The sequence below is a fragment of the Vulpes lagopus genome, chromosome 6 (genome assembly GCF_018345385.1).
Source record: "Vulpes lagopus strain Blue_001 chromosome 6, ASM1834538v1, whole genome shotgun sequence".
Lineage (NCBI taxonomy): Eukaryota > Metazoa > Chordata > Mammalia > Carnivora > Canidae > Vulpes > Vulpes lagopus.
In genome coordinates this window covers 114,150,181-114,174,207 of record NC_054829.1, presented here as the reverse complement: position 1 = coordinate 114,174,207, position 24,027 = coordinate 114,150,181, and the positions used below count along the sequence as shown (strand labels likewise).

The following is a 24,027-nucleotide window of genomic DNA, read 5'->3' as shown; positions in this document are numbered from 1 at the left end:
GGAGCCTGCTTCTCCCTCTCTCTATGTCTCTGCCTCTCTCTCTCTCTGTGACTATCATAAATAAATTTAAAAAAATTTTTTTAATGTTCTGAGAGTAACTGTTTGGGTGATAATTCACATTAGACAATTGTGTACATGTAGAATCAGAACTACTCCAAAAGATATGCCGAAAAGCCTGCAGAAAGTGTTGAATAACACAATTAATTCCTATCCAGGCAAACCTGTATTTCCCTTCAGCCTGCTTCATTCTGGCATTCCTTTTCTGCCTCATTCTTTTATGTTTATTTTGCTAGTACTGCAGCTTCTATACTTGTTCTTTAATCAGCATTTTTAAAATAGGGTATGGCATTGAGTTTATCTTTTTTCCTTCTGACTTTTTCCGGCCCTATTTCCTGAAACATCTCCATCCCCTACAGTGCCTATGCTGTCACTGAAATGTGTTTCAAAATATAACACAATACAGAAAAATAAGCACATTCTTTTTTAGATCTGAACTATAACCTCTTAAAATTAGCATTTCCCCCCTTTCTGTCCATATATACCAAATCTTCCTACTGATATCACATTATATTGAGAAAGCAGAAAAAAATTCTATCCTGGGTTAAAATGTAGCCCTTCTATCTAAATTCAAATAGACACACCCTGTTCTTTATCTAATAACACCCAGCTTAAGCTCTGGAAATCTTTACACAACTTTACATATTTTTTTCCTAGTTCTGGGAAGTTTAATGTTTTTAAGTATTATAAATTTCCAAAGATTCTTTGATATATTTGTGAAGTGCTTTGATCAGTAGATTCCCTTTGCTTGTTCTTTGGGCAAAAGCTGGCACTCTTCCACCTTTCATAGAAAGCAAACAGCCCTTCTTCCTACAGAATAGAGCATGAGGAGGTCGAAAGTATTTTTCGTAAGAAAAGAAGCATTCAAAGCAATACTTTCCTAAGCTTAATAAAAAGCAGTTGTGGCTGAGAAACTGCAATGATGTCATGTAAGTTTTATCTTGCATAAGCAGCAGAGTGAGGAAATTCCAGAATTAATAAGTCTGCTGGTACAGCTGTGCCCGGAGTTGGAAAGTTCAGGATGTTCTTTTCATACTCACGACTGGACATTTTGCTCCACATTAGCCTTTGCAAGAATAATTGGCTCCCTCCATTTCCAAGCTGCTAAAACATTTATAAATGGATCTATTTAGAAAATGTAAAAGTTTAAATGGATTCATTAAATGGCCACTTGGGCTCAAAATTATTGTTTATATTTGTCTTGATTCTGTAATGGCCAGTAATTAGTTATTTTTAATTATCAAGTGCTTTTCAATAGTGAATTAAGAAATGGAAAATCCTAACTGAGAAATTATTGAAGGGAGTAGAGTTAAAAGCCATGGTTTTTAACCATAGCTCTAGTTATTAATGTAACTCTAGTTATTATCAAGAGAACAACTGGCCAACTGATCATCAGGAAATTGGCTTACATAAAATAGGGGATATAATTTCATGATCCGGAAGTCTGTTGAACAGTATAATGGAAATTGAGAGACTACCCTCTAAAGTTTTGAAAAGTAGAAAATATTTTTCTTTAAAGGAATGGCTTTGGTGTATTATCACACTAGATGACTTCTTTCAATCTTGTGGTTTCTTAGTGTCATGCATTTCTTTCCTTTCTTTCCTGTTGGTTCTTCCTTTGCCTCTAGAGGGGAAAGAAAAGAAAGATTACACAGATCAAAAGAATGCATGATGCTGAGCTGAAATGAGAAAATTTAATCAGAGTTTGCTTTTGTGTTTCTCAAATTTCAAAATTAAACATGCATGTTGCTTGCTTTATTGAGTTCATATTCAACACAGCCTAAAAGCACAGCCTCCTTTGATCATGAGTGCCTGAGTGACTTTAAAGGGTGACTCTGAAATTATTTAGTTTATAGCTGTATTTACCCCAAATTAAGATAATGGAGATTTATTATTATTTTGTCTAATGTAATAAAATAGCTTAAGGCTGAATTTTATTCAGAAAGAGAAGATAAACAATGACTAGAGCATATATTTTAGATCCAGACTTACCGAGTTCTTCCCCTTCTGAGCTAGAATTAAGCAAATCACTTTAGTTCTCTAAGGCTCAGTTTTCCTATATAAAGTTGAGGTTATTTATAATACCTTCCTCGAAGGATAATTAATAAGAATACTTATTACAAATGTTTGTTGAGTATCCTTTCTAAAACCATGAGTACAGTGCCTGGCATTTAGAAGTCCATCAACAAAAGTTATTTTTATTCTTTTACTTTTTCTTTTAGTTTTCTTTCTCCTTTATTCCATTTTTCATGTACACAAATGTGGCTGGAAAAGATGCCGCAGTCTGTCTGCTGTTCTAAATAGACTGTCACATTTCTTCTGACTTTGAAAGATTTAGCTGTTTTTCAGGTCAGTGGAAACCTATTGAGAATTCCTTTCAAATTCTTGATTGTGTAGCAACCAGAGTGTGAAATTTTGGCATTTCTAAAGGTGTCAGACAACTGAGCTAGAATTAATAGACACTTCCAGGAAAGGAAGAAATACAATAGTGAACAGAGAGTTACTCCATCATTTTCTACCCAATCTTAAAAAAAAAAAAAACACTTAAGATTTTCCCTTTATAAATACTCCTTTATGGTGCTGGGGGGTGGTGGTGAATATTGTTCTTTAGCTAGCATATTTAATTGCTGGGCCCCCTTTCGGTGTTTGATAGAATGGTGACATTGAGCATACAGTTTAATTATTTGGAGATAGTTGAAATCATGCAATAAAATTTAATTTAATGAGAAATAGTAACTTGTTTCAAATTGCTAATTAAAACTAAATCAGGGGTGCCTGGGTGGCTAAGTGGTTGAGTGTCTGCCTTTGGCTCTGATTGGGATCCCAGGGTCCTGGGATGGAGTCCCTCATCAGGCTCCCTGCAGGGAGCCTGCTTCTCCATCTTTGTCTCTGCCTCTCGTTGTATCTCTCATGAATAGATAAAGTCTTTTAAAAAAACCTAAATCATTTCATCATAATGCATAATAGAATATGACTAATTTTCATTTTTTAAAACATTAAAAATGGACCCAAAATGGCATATTATTATTTTAAAACAGATAAACATCAAACTTAAATAAAACTAAGTTATCTTAAAGATATATTTTAAGTTATACAAATTCTCTATAATTTCAGTATGTATTAATACAATATTTTGATATTACTACTTTCTAGGGATTGCATTGTTTCATTAGCAATTAAAAAATTAAAAATTTCTCTGCTTACAAGACTAGAGGATGATTAAAACAACCACCAATTCCAACACTACATATACGGATTCTTTTGTAAGTATGTAATGTTGTTATGTGGCATTTTCCTTACTATCTACTCTCCTTCCTGAACTTATTCTGGTGCCTAGTTTTCTATGGATGAAACACTCCTTCTCTGGCATTAACATCTATCACAGAACTCTTAACTGAATTGAAATAGGAAAAAGTGATGCTTATTTTTACTAGCTCTAATGAGATCTACTCCCTCAATCATATTTCAAGACATATCTATAACTTTATATTAGTTTGAGACTTTTATATCAAAATGTTCACATATCTCATGATTGTTGTATGCTACATAGCTTTCAGATGCTTTTGTGCTCTTTCATCTTTTTGTTTTTGTTTGCATCTTAGAGCATATACTCCCTAGTATTTAAGAACTAAGTAGAATTTAAAGATTCAGCAAAATAAAAAAAGCTACTAATTCAAATTATACATTTCTCTCATGTACATATATATGTACATGTATATGTATGTTAGCATATATTTTGTTATTACTGCTCAAAAAATGCATACATAAAGTTGAACCTGATCAACACACAGCTTTGGGATTTATGGAGCTTAAATTCCAGGTACACCCTGGAGATTAAGACTAGTTTGACGTTCATTGAGTCATTGTCTCCCTGTCTCCTTGACTTAATACCAAATGAATACAGTAGCCCAACTATCTTTGGAGAATGTCATCTGGAATAGCTATCTAGTGATTCAGTGCTGGTCAAAAAATACAAAGCAGTTTAGAAATTCTAAGAATGGCTGATGAAAAGGCTTTATCCAGACATGCTGTTTTATCTTTGTCACCAGAAAGGAACTCTTTCCAACTCTTTTCTCCATCAATAATGTTTGTACATTGTCTTCCATAGCTTTTACCCCTTAAAGAGAACTCCAAATGAGTCTAAATATTTTGCACTGCACTTTAATTATAGATTCCATTTGAAAAACTTATTCAAGAATAGTTCATATTAAAGGAAAAGAAGATGCAACCTTTTGTTGTCAGTTACTCTTCTAGACTTTCTCAGTGAAGAGACTGGATTATTTAGACCAGGTGAAAACAAAATTATGAATAAAGACAAGTTGAGTTGAAAGTTTTTAAAACAAGATTTCAAATTGTTTATTAGTATATGATCTGAGATAGAATTTATTTATTTTTTTGAGATAGAATTTAAATGCCATAAAAGGAGAATTGCTAAATTGCTACAAAATTATTGCTACTAATGAAGAGTGTAAATGACTGTGCCAGTAAATAGAATAATAAAACAGCAACATTTATGTTTAGAGGTTTTTGTGGCACATACAACTTTCTTTTCATAGGTCTTCTGTTTCTGGTACAGTGGTATCCTCTGTAGGCTCGGTTGTTATAACTATAGGAATATTCTCAGATATCCATCCCTTTGGAGTCCTATTAAAGGACCGTCTGCCAGAAAGAGGATTGGTAAAAGCCATAAATCGGGGATCTGTTAAAAGTAGTAGCTCAAAATCTGGAACCTTGAATTTAACCATTTTTGATGCTTTTTCAAAACCTCCAAATGGAGTGGCAACTCTGTGGGAAGTGAAAAGAAAAAGAATATATTAATTAATTTTCAAATTCATTTGCTAGAAAATAGAAGACAATTTAATTCATGATTTTATGGGCATGTTGTTATCTTATGTTCTTAGTACAATTTTCAGTTTTTGATCTCTGAGGCAAGTATTATTTAAGGACCATGCTTTTAAAATAAAACAGATAATTGTTAATACATTGGTATAAAATCCCTTTGTGTGTACTCTTTGTATGGGACTAAATTAATCTATTCTATATCCTGAGCTCATTGAAAACATTTCTTGCCTTTGTGTCTTTGCTAACACTGTTTCCCTTGCTTAGATATTTCCTCCATGCCTTCTCTACACCTGTGTATGTGTTATGGCCTTTACATATCAGCTTCCTCTCAATTATCCCAGCCTGCATACTGTTCTTTAGCCAAATTCCTGTAGCATGCACTGTTTTGTATCAGTCATTTGGGTTCTTATGATATGGTACTTTGTCTTATTAGCTTTTAATTTTTCATAATCTGATTTCGTTCAAGTTTGTTTTTTTGTAATATGGTTTGGTATAATGTATGAATTATAAACTCTTTGAAGGCAAGAAGTGTGTCTTTTGCATCTTTCTATCTCCACCTCAAAAACCTCACAGTTCAGGACACCTGGGTGATTCAGTGGTTGAGCATCTGCCTTTGGACCAGGTCATGATCCCAGAGTCCTAGGATTGAGTCCTGCATCAGGCTCCCTGCAGGGAATCTGCTTCTCTCTCTATGTTTCTGCCTCTCTCTGTGTCTCTCATGAAAAAATAAATAAAATAGTCTTAAAAAAAAAAACCTCAAAATTCACAATTCTATTTTTCTTTTGAATAATCCGACTTCTTATCTTGGCATTCAAGGCCCCACATAGCATTCTATCTTTCTTTGAGTTAGCCATTTGTTTATTTATTTAGTGCCAGGCATTTCTAAATGTTAGGGGTGTAACAGTGAACAAGAGTCAAAGTTTGAGCTCTTATATCCTTTTTTTTTTTTTTAAAGAGAGAGAAAGCATACATGCATGGGGTTGGGGGTTGGGGGCAGAAGGAGAGGGAGAATCTTAAGCAGACTCTACGCTCAGTCTCAGAACTTCGAGATGATGACCTGAGCTGAAATCAAGAGTCAGATGCCTAGCCAACTGAGCCACCCAGGTACCCCAAGCTCTTATATTCTAATGAAGAAGATAGGTGACAAAAAAAAAACCAACATATAAATAAAACATCCAATAGTAATGAGAGCTATGCAGAAAATTAAAGTGGTATAATTTACTAGGGGTTAAAGGAATGACTAGAGAGGGAAAACTTCTCTGAAGAAATGACATTTTAAAAAAAAATTATTTATTTATTTGACAGAAGAACAAGCAGGGGGAGCAACAGAGGGAGAAGGAGAGCACAAGCTTAGCAGGGTGCCCAATGTGTGGCTTGATCCCAGGACCCTGGGATCATGACTTGAGCCAAAGACAGATGTTTAACTGACTGAGCCACCCAGGCACCCCAAGAGGTGACATTTAAACTGTCATTTGAAGGCAAGAAGTTAGCCATGGGCAGTACAGCTGAAGCACATCACTATTTCAGCATGAGGAGTAGGTAATGCAAAGAATACGAGGCAGAAATAATGTTGATATGTTCAGGAAAAGAAAGAAGGCCTGTGTTGGTAGACAAGTAGATGAAGGTTGGTAGAGGGAAGAGAAGACAGAGAAATGGCTTGTACAGGACTCTGTCCAAATGAGGAACATGAATTTCATTCTAAGTGTGAAGTGAAACACTGTAAAATGTTAAGCAGGAAAGTAGTGTAATCTGATTAAATTTTTGTAAGGGTTACTCTCGTTGTTGTTGGCTCTGTGATAAGAGGACAAGAATGGAAGGAGAGAAGATACTGGTAGCAGTTCAACTGATAAATGATGGTGGCCTGAGTTTTAGGTGTTTTCCATGAAGACGGAAAGAAGTGGGTGGTTTCAGGATGTGTTTTAGAGTCCATAGGATTTTCTGATAAAATGGATAAAAATTGTGGAGGAAATCTAGAAATCAAGGATTAGTTGTACCTTTAGAGTTTTAGCAACTGGCTGGTGGATGACAGAGAGGAACAGGTTTGGTGCGTGGGTGGAAAGGTCACTTATGTCTGTTTACCCTGTTCTCTTTTTATGCCCCCTTTGTTCCAGCCAAATTGAATACTGCTTACTCTTCCCCTGTATGCTCTCCTACCTTTAGATATACTCTTTTTTTCTCTGGTGGAGCACTCTGACACTTATTACTACATTTCTAAGTATCCTTTAGGTTATAGCTTACAGTTCTAATTTACAATTCCAAATCACCTTCAAATTCTTTAAGTTCCACATATGTTATTTAAATCATGTATTTCTTTCTTCTTGAAGCTTTCGCGATCTCCCACAGCCAAAAGTAGCTGTTTCTCCTCTAAATTTCCATGGATTCTGTTTTTACCTCCCCTGAAACCCCATTTCCTGTCTTCCATTATATCCATTGGTGTATCTACCGTTTTGTTTTGGGGTTTTTTTGTTATTTTTGTTTTTGTTTTTGTTTTTGTTGCCAAACTGTCCCTCAGGAGGACTGGAATTCTTTCTGATCTTTGTTAATTCATTACAGTATACTTGTGTCATGCTTTGTACCTAGAAGATCTCCATACACATTTGGACAATGGAACTGGGGAGACTACATGGATTGTCCAGTATTGTGGAGATTATTTTAAAGCCTGGAAGAGATCTGATTTTCTTTGTAGCTCAGTCACTCTCTTCTCTTTCTTGAATATCTTAACTTCTGTGTGACAATAGTGAGAGACCATGGAGTCTGGTTAGGTAAGGAGTGATTGATGGACTTTGAAAAATGGGATGGCTTTGACATGTGAAGTGTATTATTGAAGAAAAGAAGAAATGAACAATAAAGAGGCATTGTGATGGAGAGCGGGGTGCTTGACATTGAGATTTTGAAGGCAACATGGGAATTGGTAATGACAAAGCTAAGAGTGGCTGAGGTGAGACTGAGAAAGTAACCCTTAAAATGAGACAAAGACTTGAAAGGGTGGAGAGTTCAGTAAATCATATGTGGATAATGAAGCCACCAAGAAGGATGACAGGAATAGTATAGGGGAGGAAGACAGCCAGACACTAAAATCCTCAGTGAGGAGAATGTCCACAGAGTGGATAGAGGATTTCAACTATGACTGAGCAGATGGTACATGGTGTCACATGGTTAGAATCTCTGTCTTGTTTCCCATAATTTTCTTGTCTTCTACTAATTTGCTCCTCTCTGAAGAACAGTATGTTTTCTTTTCTATTGCATGATGATGACTGACCTGATGATATTTCCCCCAAACTGCTATGGAAGATATGGATAATAACAGGTCACTGATTGATGCAGTAACCTCCATCCAAGGTAGTACTTAGCAATTATATTATGTAGAATTTCACATCCAGGGCCTAAAACCATTATTCTGGAGGTAAAAGAGATCAGTTTAGAAAAGAACTTGAAGAACTTAAATTATTATTCAAGTTCTTTATGATTATTAAATTTCAGAAGGCATAGTAATAATTAAATCTAATATTTATTGATATGCCAGACCCTTTTTTTATGTGCTTCTCAAACTTTATTGGTAGAGAAGTCACACTGTGGTCTTGCTAAAGAGCGGGCACTGATTCAGTCAGTCTAGTATGTGTCCTGAGATTCTACGTTTCTAACCAGTTCCCAGGTAATGCCAGTGCTACTGGTCTGTGGGTCATATTTGAATACAAAGGTTTTACACATTTTTTTATTAAATCCTCACAACCATATAAGTCGGTTCTACTTATATCCCTATTTTATAGATGAAATGGAGACACAACTAAATTAAATGATTTGCCCAGTCATGCATCTATTAAGTTGTTTAACCAGGATTTAAACCTGGTCAGCCAGACACATGGGACACCTGTTTTTCTAGTCACTGCTCTATACCACACCTCCATGAGATAATTCTTGGGGAATATTGGGCCTTCTGAGATCACTTTCTAAGTAGAAAAGTGTATTTAGGAATGTCAACCTACTTGGCTGTGTCTAAGTGATGTTAAAGAGGTTGTTGTCCCATTCATGATGCAACTAGCTGATGCAATGTCCCACATTTTGTCATTTGATTTAGTGAATTGAAGAGTCTTTATGAATTAGAGTTGATTTAGTACATAAGTAAAACTTCTTATTCTTGGATGTCCAAGATGTCCAAAACAATATTTTATCATTTTAGAAGATGACCATCATGTATCAAGTCTGTTCATTTGTTGATTCAGTCATTTATTTACACAACAAATTACTTATGGCTTATTATATCTAAACACCCTTTTAGGGAATTCAAAGTTGGAAATATTGCAGTAAATCTTACAGACAAGAGTGAAACGTGAGGAAAAAAATAACACATCATTGAATAAAATAGTTGCTCCAAGAAATAGTGTCCCATGTGCAGAGAAGCTTAGGGTAAAAAAGCACATTAGTCTGCCTGATTGGCCAGTAACCTCTTCCTTAGCTTGGAGCTACCTAATTTGTAGGCCCCAAATGAAAACTTGGGGCTCCTTGTTAAAAAATTATCAAGAATTTCAAGGCAAAGACCGCAAAGCTTTGAAAACCAAGCAAAGCTCTTCAAAGCATGGGCACCCCATGCAATTGCACACACCTCACACCCACTTGTTGGAGTTCAAGAATATATGGTTATCCATTGGATACAAAAGGCTAGAGTTCAACATTTCTGAAGATAGGCTGAATTTGGCCAGTTAACCTTGTATTTAGTAATTTCAAACATGAATTTTACTCATTTATTTATTTTTCCTAAATTAACTCAAAGAAGAAATGCTCTTCTGCCACTGAAATTTAATATTTGAGTTTGACATTTAATGCATGACTTTTTATCCAGCTTGGTTTTGTTTTTCCCAGTTTGTAGGTCATTTTCATTTCTTGTAAATGAAAACATTCCCTTCCATTCAATCACCTATTTCCTACCTCCTACCACTGATCCAGTGAAGATTATTGCTTGAAAAGCAGATTTTCTTTTCTTTGGCACCATAGAGATTATATCTTACTTGTTTGAATGTTTATTGGCCTCACCACACAAAATAAAGTCTATTAACAGAGATATTAAACATTCAAAGTGAGAGATTATTTGAAAGATTCTTAAGATATCTAAAAACCAGTCAAGTTTTACTCAAATTTAGCGAAGCAAAAATTTCCACTAAAAGATTTGGAATGTTCTATTGAAAGATAACTGTGCATCTCTCTAATTCCTATAACATAAACACTTTAAACAAAGATCTGACTTAAAATGATTTTTTTACACTTGTCATCTATGTAGTAAGAAGTGTGTTTCACTCAGATTCACAGTTAATAGATGCCTTCTTGATTATTTTGATTGATCAGTAATGGGATTACATTTGTTAAAACTAATAGTGCTAGACCTATAATATGCCCATAATAGGGCAGCCCCAGTGGCACAGTGGTTTAGCGCCGCCTGTAGCCTGGGTCGTGATCCTGGAGACCCCACATCGAGTCCCACATCCGGCTCCTTGCATGGAGCCCGCTTCTCCCTGTGTCTCTGCCTCTCTCTCTCTCTCTCTGTCTCTCTCTCTCTATGTGCCTCTATGAATAAATAAATAAAATCTTAAAAAATAATATGCCCATAATAATTTCTGATTATTCTATAAGGTAAAGAATTATGTAAAACGGTTATATATAAATAAAAATAATTTTTCTACTAAGTAGATATTGTACATAATACATTTAAAGGTATTTATGTAATCATAGATATATACAGATGAGGAAACTAATAGGAGAGGTTCAGTGACATGCTTAAAGCCATGTAGCTTTTTGAAGCAGAACTGGAAAACTTGCTCCTAGTTTACTTTTCTTCACATGTTATAAGGGCTGAACATAGTATTGTTTGACAAAGCACAATATTTAATATAAACTCAAAATGAGTACAAGAACACAAAGTTATAGTAAACCATGGGCCATTTAAAAAATATGTGATTAGATCTGGGGGCCAATTCTTATCCAGTCATTATTATTGCTGACTGCAGTTAGGCTATATCTTACCCTTATATGCCTTATTAACAATATCCAATAATCATGTGTAATAATATGGTGCTACCAAATAATATTATTTTATTCTTTATAAAGGACTTTGGGAATATTGGAAACTACTTAATTTCCCTCTCTCTCTATTACTGTCATTTATTTTTGCAAAAGTGAAAAAAAAGATATATTAGAAGTAAGTCTCGATATAATAATACTAAATTATATTTGAAACAGAAGGGTAATTATATTTCCTATTCCATTTTATTTTTATTTTTTTATTTTTAAATATTTTGTTTATTTATTCATAGAGACACACACACACACAGAGGCAGAAATACAGGCAGAGACACAGAGAGAGAAGCAGGCTCCATACAGGAAGCCTGATGTGGGACTCGATCCCGGGTCTCCAGGATCGCACCCCAGGCTGCAGGCGGTGCTAAACCGCTGCGCCACCAGGGCTGCCCTCCATTTTATTTTTATAAATTTTTTTTTAAATTTTATTTATTTATGATAGGCACACAGTGAGAGAGAGAGAGGCAGAGACATAGGCAGAGGGAGAAGCAGGCTCCATGCACCGGGAGCCCGACGTGGGATTCGATCCCGGGTCTCCAGGATCGCGCCCTGGGCCAAAGGCAGGCGCCAAACCGCTGCGCCACCCAGGGATCCCTCCATTTTATTTTTAAAACATATAATACTTGTGTAGAAAAACTAAATTTCTGGTCAAATCATTTTCCCATAATCTTGAGTAGTTTGATAAATAAAGTCCTGTTAAATAACATACAACAGAAAAGATATTAACCCAGTTTGTACCTGGAAATTATTTTAATCTCTTAAATTACTGGAATGTGTTCTAGACTAATTCAAAGAATGGCTTGTATCACATCTAGCTTATAATCACCCAGGTACCTACTGAGATTATTTTACCAATGTGATTTTTAAATTTAACTGAAGTGTAAGATAATTATAAAAGTATTACAAATCATAAGGTAAAACTTGATGAATATTGTTTATTTTCTAATTATTTGTTGTTAGTATATTAAAATATCATTAATTTTTATGTTGGCCTTGTGCTCTGTGATTGTGCTAAATTTACTTACTAATTCTAATTACTAACCTGCTGCTTTTGAATTTCATATGGACATAATCCAGCCATTTGTGAATGAGGATAGTTCTATTTTTCCTTTCCTATACTTACACCTTTTGCTTATTATTGTTTCATTATCTAGCATGAGTCAGAAAACTTTTTTGTCTGAAAATGTGTAAGAATATTTAATTTTGACTTTTACCTGTAAAAAATATTTTCACTGGATATAGAATTATAGGCTGGCAGTTATTTATTTAATTTTTAAAGGTGTTATTCCATTGTCTTCTATAAATTCTAGTTGTCTTATTTTTACCCTTTTAAAATGGTTGTCTTTTATTACTTGGCTTTAAGATTTTCTCATTCTCTTTGGTTCAGCAGATTTCCAGTTATGTGCCTTTGTATGGCCTACTTTATGTTATCCTTCTTGGGCTGTGTAGGACTTCTTCAACCTAAGGTTTGATATCTTTTGTCACTTTTGAAAAATTCTTAGTCATTAACTCCTCAGATACAGCTTCTGGCTAATTTTCTCTCTTATTCCCTCATAAGACTCTAATCAAACATGTATATTGGCATTTTTTACATTTTTAAGTTCCTGTTCCAGATGCATCTTCCTCCATTTTACTGCATTTTGAATCCTTTTTTTCTTTCTGCTTCAATTGATCATTTTCTGTATCAGTTTATAAATCCTGTCTTCAGCTATGTTTAATCTGCTATGAAATCTATTTATTTAATTTTTAAAGACATTTTAATCATTAAATATAACAAAAGTACAGAAAACCTGATCAAAATGGACAACAGCTTATTATAAAGTGAACAACTTTGTGGGCAGCCTGAGTGGTTCAGCGGTTTCAGCCCAGGGTGTGATCCTGGAGACCCGGGATTGAGTCCCGTGTTGGGTTCCCTGCATGGAGCCTGCTTTGCTTCTCCCTCTGCCTGTGTCTCTGCCGCTCTCTGTCTCTCTCTCTCTCATGAATAAATAAAATATTTTAAAAACAAAACAAAACAAAACAAAAACCCTTGTAACTACTACATATGTCAAGTGTTACTCCAGAAGCCCTAAACATGTCCGTGCTCAATCCCAGCCCTCTCCTGACCCTAGTAGTTAATATTTTGACTTTCATGGTAATACCAATTTGTAAAATATTTAAAAACCTTTCCTTATATGGTAATAATTCTATATCTTTAAATACTTTGGTTTACTTTTGCCTGTCTTTTTAAATTGTCTTTTAAAACATTTTTACATTATGGAGTTTCCTTTAATCTCTTCCTCCCATTTATTTATTGAAAATCCTGGATCATTTGTCCTATAGAGTTTCCCACAGACTGAATTTTACTGATTGCATTCCCTTGGTGTTTTTAACATGTTTCTCTGTTCTTTATGTTTCTTGTAAATTTCATATGGATCCAACCACATAATCCTTTGACTTCTTAATTTCAGTTATTACATGAATATTCCATTTTATTGTGCTTTACTTTATTGAGTTTGGCAGATGTTGCATTTTTTTACAAATTGAAGTTTTGTGGCAACCTTGTGTCAAGAAAGTGTATTGGCACCATTTTTCCAAAAGAATTTGTTCACTTCAGGGGATCCCTGGGTGGCTCAGTGGTTGGGCACCTGTCTTTGGCCCAGGGCGTGATCCTAGAGTCCTGGGATCGAGTCCCGCATCGGGCTCCCTGCGTGGAGCCTGCTTCTCCCTCTGCCTGTGTTTCTGCCTCTGTGTGTGTGTGTGTGTGTCTCTCATGAATAAATAAATAAAATCTTTTAAAAAAATTTTTGTTCATTTCATGTTTCTGTGTCACATTTTCATGATTCTCACAGTATTTCAAACTTTTCATAATTATTAAACGTGGTATTGTGATCTATGATCAGTGATTATGACTTGTTGAAAGCTTAGATGAGAGTTAGCATTTTTTATCAATAAAGTATATTTTAATTAAGGTAGTACATGTTGTTTTAGACATAATGCTTAATATTCTATGGTATAGTGTAAATATAACTTTTATATGCACTAGGAAACAAAAAAATTCATCTGACTCACTTTATTATGATATTCATTTCATTATAGTGGTCTAGAACTGAACCCATAATATCTCCTAGTTATATCTGTATATTTTTCACTTTTGTACAATTTCCATTTGATTATTTTAAAAAATATATTTTATTAAATAAATAAATTAAAATTAAAATTAAAAATATTTTATTTATTTATTAGAGAGACCATGAGAGGGAAGGAGCAGAGATAGAGGGAGAAGCAGGATCCCCGCTGAGCAAGGAGCTTCACACGGGGCTTAATACTACTCCACTGAGATCATGACTTGAGCTGAAGGCAGATGCTTAACTGACCAAGATGCCCAAGTGCCCCTCCATTTGATTCTTTCTTAATACATATTTACAATCTGCTAAAATTCTTCATCTTGTTATCTATTTTCTTCAACCTATTTATCATAATTATTTTAGAGTAGCCAACATTCCAATAATTTGATCTTTTATATGTCTGTTTCTTTTGTTTATTTTTTTTCTCTTTGTTTTTAGTCATTTGGTCTTGTCTTATAGTATGCTTGGTAATTTTTCATTGACTGATGAGCATTATGTATAAAATACTCTAGAAATAATTTGAGTCTCTGAATGGTGTTCTCTTCCTTCCAGAAAGGATTTACTTTTGTCTGTGGCAGGCAGTTTGTCATAAAGGAGGTGATTTTTATCCAACCTAGGATTGTGTTGATTAGGACCAGCATTTATTTTCATGAAAGCTGGTCTATTACTTGTTCACCTTTATTCCAATGGTATAGCCTGTAGGAATTCCAACTAAAAGCTTAGAATATCTGGGTCTTTCCTCCTAGCAGACCATATATTCCTTCTCAGATTCAAGACTGTTGAAAAGTTCACTCACTTTCTCTGCTTCTTATTAGTTGTTGCCAATAAATCAGCAAATGCCTCAATAGGGAAAAGTGACACCAAATGTTGGGTTTACATCTCTAAATTTCGCTCATGTCTAGGTGGCCCTTAAGTCCTTATTTCCTTGATGGCTTTTTCAAACACTTATAATATCTAGCTTTTCTAGTTATTTTTGTGAAGTTCTGATATAAAATGGTCTTCCATAGCTAGAAATGGATTTCCATTTCCTAGCTATGTAACTTTTTATAGACTATTTATTTAGCAAGCATTCAAAGCAAAAACATGGTTATACTGTACTGTTTGTTGAGTAGGCTTTTAGAGCAATGTATAAGCAACAAATAAGGCCTCAAATTTTGTGTAGCGAGGCATATATACTTTAAGGGCAAAAAGACTCTTAAAGCTACCTGTTTGGGATTGCCTATGTATCATCATATTTTGTTTAATCTACTATTTAGCAATGATAAAGAATCTAAGAATCTTGCAGCATTATTTACAATAGCCAAGATACGGAAGCAGCCCAGTGTCCCTCAATAGATGAATGCATAAAGAAGATGTGGTATATATATTCCAATCGAATATACACAACAGAGTATTACTCAGCCATAAGAAAAAAAGGATAAGATCTTGTCATTTGTGACAATATAGATGGACCTGAAGTGAATTTCACTTATATTTTGCTTATGCTAAGTAAGATAAGTCAGAGAAAAATACCATGATTTCACTTATATGTGGAATCTGAAAAACCAAAATCAATGAACAAACAAAAAGCAGAATCAGACCTACAAATACTGAGAACAAACTGATGATTGTCAGAGAGTAGGGGAGTTGGGAGCATGGGCAAAGTAGGTGAAGAAGAGCAGGAGATACAGGCTTCTAGTTATAGAATGAATGTTATGTGAATAAAGGTACAGCACAGGGAATATAGTCAATGGTATTATAATAGCATTACATGGTGACATGGTAGCTATACTTGTGATGAGCATAGCATAATGTAGAGTGGTTGAAGTACTATGTTGTACACCTGAAACTCATGTAACATCATGCGGTAACCATACTCAAATTTTCTTTAAAAGTCGAGCATTACTTATGTACTGTCTCATAAAATCAGTGACTATAACTAAATAAACATTGGCATATTTGTGTGAAATGACATTTGAATGCATTAAAATAATAATGAAATGTACATTTACTTATATCAATTTATGTTCATAAAAAAGAACCTAAGAGGGATCCCTGGGTGGCGCAGCGGTTTGGTGCCTGCCTTTGGTCCAGGGCGCGATCCTGGAGACCCGGGATCGAATCCCACATCGGGCTCCCGGTGCATGGAGCCTGCTTCTCCCTCTGCCTGTGTCTCTGCCTCTCTCTCTCTCTCTGTGACTATCATAAATAAATAAAGATTAAAAAAAATGTTAAAAAAAAAAGAAAAAAAAAAGAACCTAAGAATAAAATGTAATATTAACATTAAGCTCTGATATTGATGTATATATAAAAAGAAATAAAAATTTCTCAAGTAAAGGGGAGGTATTAACAGGTTAACTTTTCTTTTTCTTTCTCTCACTGAAATAGCACTCATTTGGTATTTATACAATCAATAGGCGTCTCTTTATAGCCAACCCAAATATATCAATGTGTTTGTAAAACTGGAAGCAAGCTGCTCAGCAGGTATGGGGTAATAAAGCCACAAGATACACAAGAAGTCACACAGCATCTCTAAAGCGTTAATCTCAAAAACAAGCCCCAAGTGTTCTGTTATTTTCTATTTTTCCTTAGTGTTTTACTTTCTACACTTTCATTTTGGAAAAAAGTTATAACATTGATTAAAATGACCCTCCAACCTCCTTTCCCTGACACTCTTCAATCCCTCCTTAAATTCTATTGTATACCTCATTTATGCAATAGATGTAGTACTAATAGTATTAGTATTGCTACTAATTCTAATAGTATTAGGTGTAATCCTAGTAGATCTATTACTAATAATAGGCATGATATTAATACCACTATTATGGTAGCGTGTGAAAACTAACATTCTAATAGTACAATAATTTTAAAAGCACAAAAGAAGATCACTATTTAAATGCAGGCTTTGTGGTATTCTTTTGTAAATCAAAGACTTTCATTTATTAATTTTCAAATGAATAGTGATTAGGCAGACTAAAAATTAGGTCTACTTTTCTGTGGGTGCAAAAGAGCATTATGGAGGTAGTTTTATTTATTTATTTATTTATTTATTTATTTATTTATTTATTTATGAGAGAGAGAGAGAGGAGTGTGAGCGAGGGTGGGAGAGCAGGGACATGGAGGAGGAACAGAGACAAAGAGAGAGAGAGAATCTTAAGCAGACTCCATTCTCAGCAAAAGCCTGACATGGGGCCCGATTTCACAACCCTGAGATCATGACCTGAACTGAAATTGAGAGTTTAATGCTCAGCCGCTTGAGCCACCCAGGTGCTCGCATACAAGAGATACTTTACTCTAAAATGAAAATCAAATGATCAAAGAATGGCTTATGAGACCATTAAAAATATATCTGAAATACTCCGGGGAACAATTAAAATTGGATAACAAGGAGAAATAAATATCTATTATGAATACTATCATAGAGGTATTATTTGGCAATATTTTTCATAACATAAATTTTGCTTTGTACATATACTGGAGTCTTGGGCAACAAATCCTTAAATTGCCTTTAATCTGGTTTTAAAAATGTAAGTTTGAACCTAGGCTTACAGAGTAATTCTCATAGTTGAATACATAAATTATTTCTGAAATTCTTGAATAGCACTGTCATTTGAATCAACACACAAAAATTAATATCAGCCTTTGAATGAGAAATTATTACTGATTTTTTTAAACATTAAATAATATGGGAGATTATCTTGATGCTATAACAGTGATAGTTTCTGAATCATTTCCTTCATTTTTGTACTAAAAAATACAAGGCTTGCCATATTAGTAATATTGCAACAATGAGACCTTGCCTAGGCTTGTGTAAGTTATCCTATATTGCTATTTTGAATCTATTCTTAAAAGAAAATTTCTGGGGATCCCTGGGTGGCTCAGTGGTTTAGCTCCTGCCTTTTGCCCATGGCGTGATCCTGGAGACCCAGGATTGAGTCCCACATGGGGCTACCTGCATGGAGCCTGCTTCTCCCTCTGCCTGTGTGTCTGCCTCTCTCTCTCTCTCTCTCTCTCTCTCTCTCTCTCTCTCTCCCTCTGTGTGTGTGTGTGTGTGTGTGTGTGTAGTCTCTCATGAATAAATAAATAAAATCTTTAAAAAAATTTTTTTTTCTACCAGAGAATTTAGTTCTCCATAGCACTATATAGAAGCCTCAGTATTACATGCCAACAGTATCACCCAAGATAATTGGATTACCTGTTAAAGCTCCTGTAATCAGGCAGTTCTGCTTTTCCTTCAGGCATGAAAAATTTAGGGTATAAAGCCTCTAAAAGCTCCGGATCACCGCTAATGGCCTGTTCCCAGGGCGACTGATAGTACTTAGGAACAGCCGTGGTGTTGAACTTTTCAGGAGGAATCTCCTTCAGTGGTCCAGAATATCCTTTAGGAAAATAGAGCAAGAATAAATACAGAGTGCCTGGGAGTCACTGAACTCCACCTAACAGTTTACCATGTTTAATTTTTCAAGCAAGAGGGAATCTATGAAGAATGCATCCTTTTTATGGTCTCTCAGAAAACAGTAGTCTGAAACTGTAAGACATTTTTAACCCCTTTCAACTTATGGAATTTTGAAAAGAAACCACTTCTCTCAGTGTTTAATTATACCAAATCATACAGTTATTTCTTCCTTGATTATCTTAGTATGCATTTGTTCCGTGAAGCTACTCACGTAATTTTGAAAAATTGTTTCCCTTACGTTAATTTAGAGAAGGCTTTGGATACCATGGAGAATGAATTAAGTTAAAAATATATATTTGGTGTCTACTGTGGTCTAGGTGCTGGGGAGGAAGCAATGAAGACAAAATTTCCCTCTTCTGGGAACTGATTCATTAGAGATAATACTTACGTATTACCTATCTTAAACTGCCGAGTGATCTGCAAACCGTTTAAGCTTCAAAATGGTGAAGAGCCTTATTTCCACACTGATCTTCCCTGATGAAACATCCTATGTTTACTTTGTTCTTAAAGATTTCTTACCTAACTTTCCTGCTTCTGGTCTCACCTCAACTTCTTGTGGGAGCTGGAAATTTTTTGTAAGTGCCATTTAAAAATCACACAAATTTTGGCATAAACTTTAAACCATTTTCACATGCATCAAGTGACATTCTTCAGGTATTCAAAGGCAGCCGTGTACTCTCTATCTACAGCACCATACTGCCTCATCGTGTCCTTTGCATAATTCTCTTTTCCACTATGTCAAAACCCTTTACCATTTGATTATTCTTACTTTTACATTCTTCTGATGTTCTGTGTTTTCTATTTTCTCCTGTCAAATCATGCTTATCCTTCCTTTATACTAAAGAGTTTATTTCTTCCAAAATATCTTGCTGATAATGCCATCTCTAGGCAGTTATTTGCTTGCGGTAATTAAATTTTCTTTTGATTACCTCCAGGATCTCATGGTAAATCTCTTCTGACAGACTTCTTTTTTCTGCTGTCCACTTACTTAGTCAAAGCTCTTTTCTTATACTATACATTCTGCCTAGAAAATTCCATTTATATTCATGGTTTTAATTGTGACCTACATATTGATGACTCTTTTTTTTTTTTTAAATCTCCAGGCCCTTCTGTTCAACCACCCATGTATTTGTCCAAATGAATATTCCTCTTAATAATATGTCTAGACCTATATGTAGCCATTCTCTACTACCTCTTGCTTCTTCTATATTGGTTATCTTGGTCAATGTTATCCGTCTACTCTTAGATGCCCAAGACAGAACATTATCCTAAATATCCCCTCATTCCCACAACAAATCATTAAGTATTACCAGCTGTGCTTCTTAGGGATCCTAAAATAGTGGCTATCAACCTTTGTTTCTGAGTCACTTTGGGCTCTATTTAAAATGTGTATAATGGATTCTTCCCTCCAGAGATTTGGCTTCCGTAAGTCTCAGATATGGTCTCCAAATCTCAGGCAAGGGATTTGTAAACAGAACATTGGGAAAACTTGCTCTAGAAAATTCCTTCTTTCCTCTTCATTTCTGTTACTACTGCCTTGGCTCAGGCCTTGGCCAACTCTTGCCTGGGCTTTCACAATAGCCTTCATACTAAACCTTTAGCTCCCAACCCCTTCCCTGTACCCTCCACACTGCTGCTTGAGTGACCTTTCTAACTGGAAGACTGGATCACATCACTGACCTCCCTTTCTCAAGGTGCCATGATGGCTCCCCGTGACAAAAACCTAGATTACTCAACATGGCACACATGGCCATACCCCCATCCTATCTCATCTCCTGTCATTCTCCTCTCACATATTTATGCTCCAGAACTTAGACCTACTTGACACTTGTTGTGTCCCGTTATGCCGCTCTGCTTCCTTGTTCCATTAGTTCCCTGTGCCCGGAATGCTCTTTCTAATTCTTGCCACCTGCAAATTCCTACTTTTAAGCCTTAGCTTGAGGTTCCATCTTCTACTTAGCCTTTCCTGTCTCCCCTAGGGGCGCTTTCCATTTGTTTTGTTTTGCTTTTCCATTTGTATAGTATACATAACTCCATTATCATAACTTGCACATTTTATTTCCCATTCCTTTCCTAAAAGTGATGAGATGTCAGTCATCTAGAAACTGGAAATTTTAGAATTTTATATTTTAAAAAATTCCTTGAAATCCCACCATCCTAATACAATTATGTTACCTTTGTGTATTTTTTTCAGTATTTTTTACCCATAAACATAATGATTGCATAACTATAATTCTAGTATATATTCGAGTGTATTTTATTTCTAACCAACTTTGCTTGGAATACTTTTTAAAAAAAATTTTATTGGAGTTCAATTTGCCAACATATAGCATAACATCCAGTGCTCATCCCACCAAGTGCCCCCCTCAGTGCTCATCACCCAGTCACCCCAACCCCCCGCCCACCTTCCTTTCCACTACCCCTTGTTCATTTCCTAGAGTTAGGTGCCTCTCATGCTTTGTCACCCTCACCGATATTTTCACTCATTTTTCTCTCCTTTCCCTTTATTTCCTTTCACTAATTTTTATATTCCCCAAATGAATGAGACCATATAATGTTTGTCCTTCTCCGATTGACTTATTTCACTCAGCATAATACCCTCCAGTTCCATCCACGTCGAAGCAAATGGTGGGTATTTGTCGTTTTTAATGGCTGAGTAATATTCCATTGTATACATAGACCACATCTTCTTTATCCATTCATCTTTCGATGGACACCGAGGCTCCTTCCACAGTTTGGCTATTGTGGACATTGCTGCTAGAAACATCGGGGTGCAGGTGTCCCGGTATTTCATTGCATCTGTATCTTTGGGGTAAATCCCCAGCAGTGCAATTGCTGGGTCGTAGGGCAGATCTATTTTTAACTCCTTGAGGAACCTCCACACAGTTTTCCAGAGTGGCTGCACCAGTTCACATTCCCACCAACAGTGCAGTAGGGTTCCTCTTTTTCCACATCCTCTCCAACATTTGTGGTTTCCTGTCTTGTTAATTTTCACCATTCTCACTGGTGTGAGGTAGTATCTCATTGTGGTTTTGATTTGTATTTCCCTGATAGCAAGTGATGCGGAGCATTTTCTCATGTGCTTGTTGGCCATGTTTATGTCTTCCTCTGTGAGATTTCTGTTCATGTCTTTTGCCCACTTCATGATTGGATTGTTTGTTTTATTGCTGTTGAGTTTAATAAGTTCTTTATAGATCTTAGATACTAGCCCTTTATCTGATAGGTCATTTACAAATATCTCCTCCCCTTCTATATGTTGTCTTTTAGTTTTGTTGACTGTTTCTTTTGCTGTGCAGAAGCTTTTTATCTTGATGAAGTCCCAATAATTCATTTTTGCTTTTGTTTCTCTTTTGGAATACTTTTGGATGTTTCTACATCATGTTTATAATCACTTTAAGAGTTTCATAATTGCCTATTGCATTGAAAGATGATAAGAGGTCTAATCTTTTCACTTTTTTAAAATATTCCAGGTTTTCCATTTCTTTTTATAGATAGAATCAACTAACTCTTTTCTTTTTCTGATATGCTGAATTATGTACAGGAAAGAATGTGCATATGTTCAAGCTTTCAGGTATATTATGGTTCAGCAATGCTACATAATAAAACTTCTTGCTTGATTTCAAAATAATGCCCTTAACACAACTGATTTAAATTCAGAGGAAGTTAATTCCTAATTCATAATACTCTTATTGATTCATGTTTAAGAAAAGTTAGCTTTTGGATACATAGCATGTTAACCAATAAAAATTTTTGCTAAGTTAGGAGAAGCTAAAGTTTGCTTCCTCAATTTGCTATACTTTCCAACTTATCAACCAAGAAGGAAGGATCCATTACTCTTGTTTCAGGACAAGCTATTTGATAACCTCTAAACTCCCCCTTTTTTTAGTCTATGTTACGTAGACATTTCTGAATATTTAATAGTTGGGTATTTAGATTTAAAGAGCTGTATCAGTTTATACTTTTAAACCTTCTCTTTATATATGTATATATATATATTTATATATGTGTGTATATATATTTCTGAGAGAAAAAATACGTGCATGATATTAAATTATGTATGCAGAGAGAAAGTGAGACAACAAATGCAACATGAACTTTTGTACTGTCTCCTTATTGTTTTATTGTCTCCTAATTGTTGAGGGTAGACATCATTTTTTTATTCCTTTTGCAATTACATAGTTTATAATGATGACTATATAATAAAAGTTCTTAGTGTTGAGAGTACCAGACTGACCAACACAAACTTTCTATATGTCTTCTCTTAATTGTTGAAAGAAACAAACAAGAACACTCCAAACATTAGAAAAGCAAGAGGTTGTCTAATAGTAGTTGGAGATAAAAGAGTATGCACAGTATTGTCTTTTAAGGTTATAAAGTTGATAGGGAAAGAATTAACTTTAGCTAAGTACAGTAGTTTCCCTCTTATCTATGGTTTTGCTTTCCGTGGCTTCAGTTAAAGGCAGTTTTCCTAGTCCAGTCCTGTCCCAAAGCAGATGCTCCTCCTTTTGATGCATGGTCAGAAAGTCAATAGTTGCCTAATGCTAGGTCACAGTGCCTATGTCATTTGCCTCATTTCATCTCACCACACAGGCATTTTATCATCTTACACCATCACAGGAGAAAGAGTAAATACAGTACAATAAGATATTTTGAAAGAGAGAGAGAGACCACATAAGCTTTATTACAGCATATTATAATTGTTCTATTTTATTATTGCTATTGTTGATCTCTTCCTATGCCTAATTGATAAATTCAACTTTATCATAAGTGTGTATGGCTGGAAAAAAATGTTGTGTACATAGAATTCAATACTACCCACAATTTCAGGCACCCTCTGGGGTTTTGGGTGTATCCTCTGTGGATAAGGAGGACTACTATATTTTATTATGTATGGGCCTATACTTACCACCCTTAATTTTCACAACCCTGTACAGTGAGATTTGTTTTCCTTATTTTACCAATTAGGAAAACAGAGACTCAAGGAAAATTACTCTCCTTCCCAACACAGTAGTAAAATGGGCAGAGGTGGAAAAAGCCAGAAGGTTGAACCCAGATCTGTCTAATTTTAAAGCTTGTTTTTCTTCTGTGTACTTAATGCTATACATGTAGAATCTGTTACCTGCTTTTCTGCCACGAAAAAGGTTACTTGAAAGCTATTTGCAAACTTTACTACAATGCTTCACTTCAAAGCTCTATGCATTCTAAGTGTGTACTTGGTCTCCTTCGGTGCCATTTTGTTATATCTATCAATACATTTTTTCATCGTGTTCAATAAGAATGTCCTAATAAACCTAAGCTCATCAATGACTGACAATTTATTTTTAAGTAACATTTAATATGATGTAGTTGCTTTACATACATATTTTCAAAAACTATTGCAGTTTGAGAAGAATTCTAGAATTGCTTTTGCTAAATTTACTATTTTACAAAAATATGACATAGATACTGCTAATTTCAAGATAGAAGTATTTGAACCTTTAAAAAATCTACTTTGTACATTACTCTTGAGGACATACTTGA

The 24,027-nt window shown here is 35.0% G+C and overlaps 1 protein-coding gene across 1 annotated transcript in view; it reads right to left on the bottom strand.

The window, feature by feature from the left end:
• Positions 1 to 4,388: 4,388 nt before the first annotated feature.
• MYOZ2 (myozenin 2) overlaps positions 4,389 to 24,027 on the bottom strand; it is a 43,412-nt gene continuing 23,773 nt past the window's right edge. Inside the window, exons 5-6 of the mRNA XM_041758957.1 lie at positions 18,247 to 18,430; positions 4,389 to 4,842 (exon numbers count right to left, since the gene is read on the bottom strand). Coding sequence (XP_041614891.1) covers positions 4,608 to 4,842; positions 18,247 to 18,430 — 419 coding nt within the window. The 3' untranslated portion in view covers positions 4,389 to 4,607. The remainder of the gene's footprint in view (positions 4,843 to 18,246; positions 18,431 to 24,027) is intronic.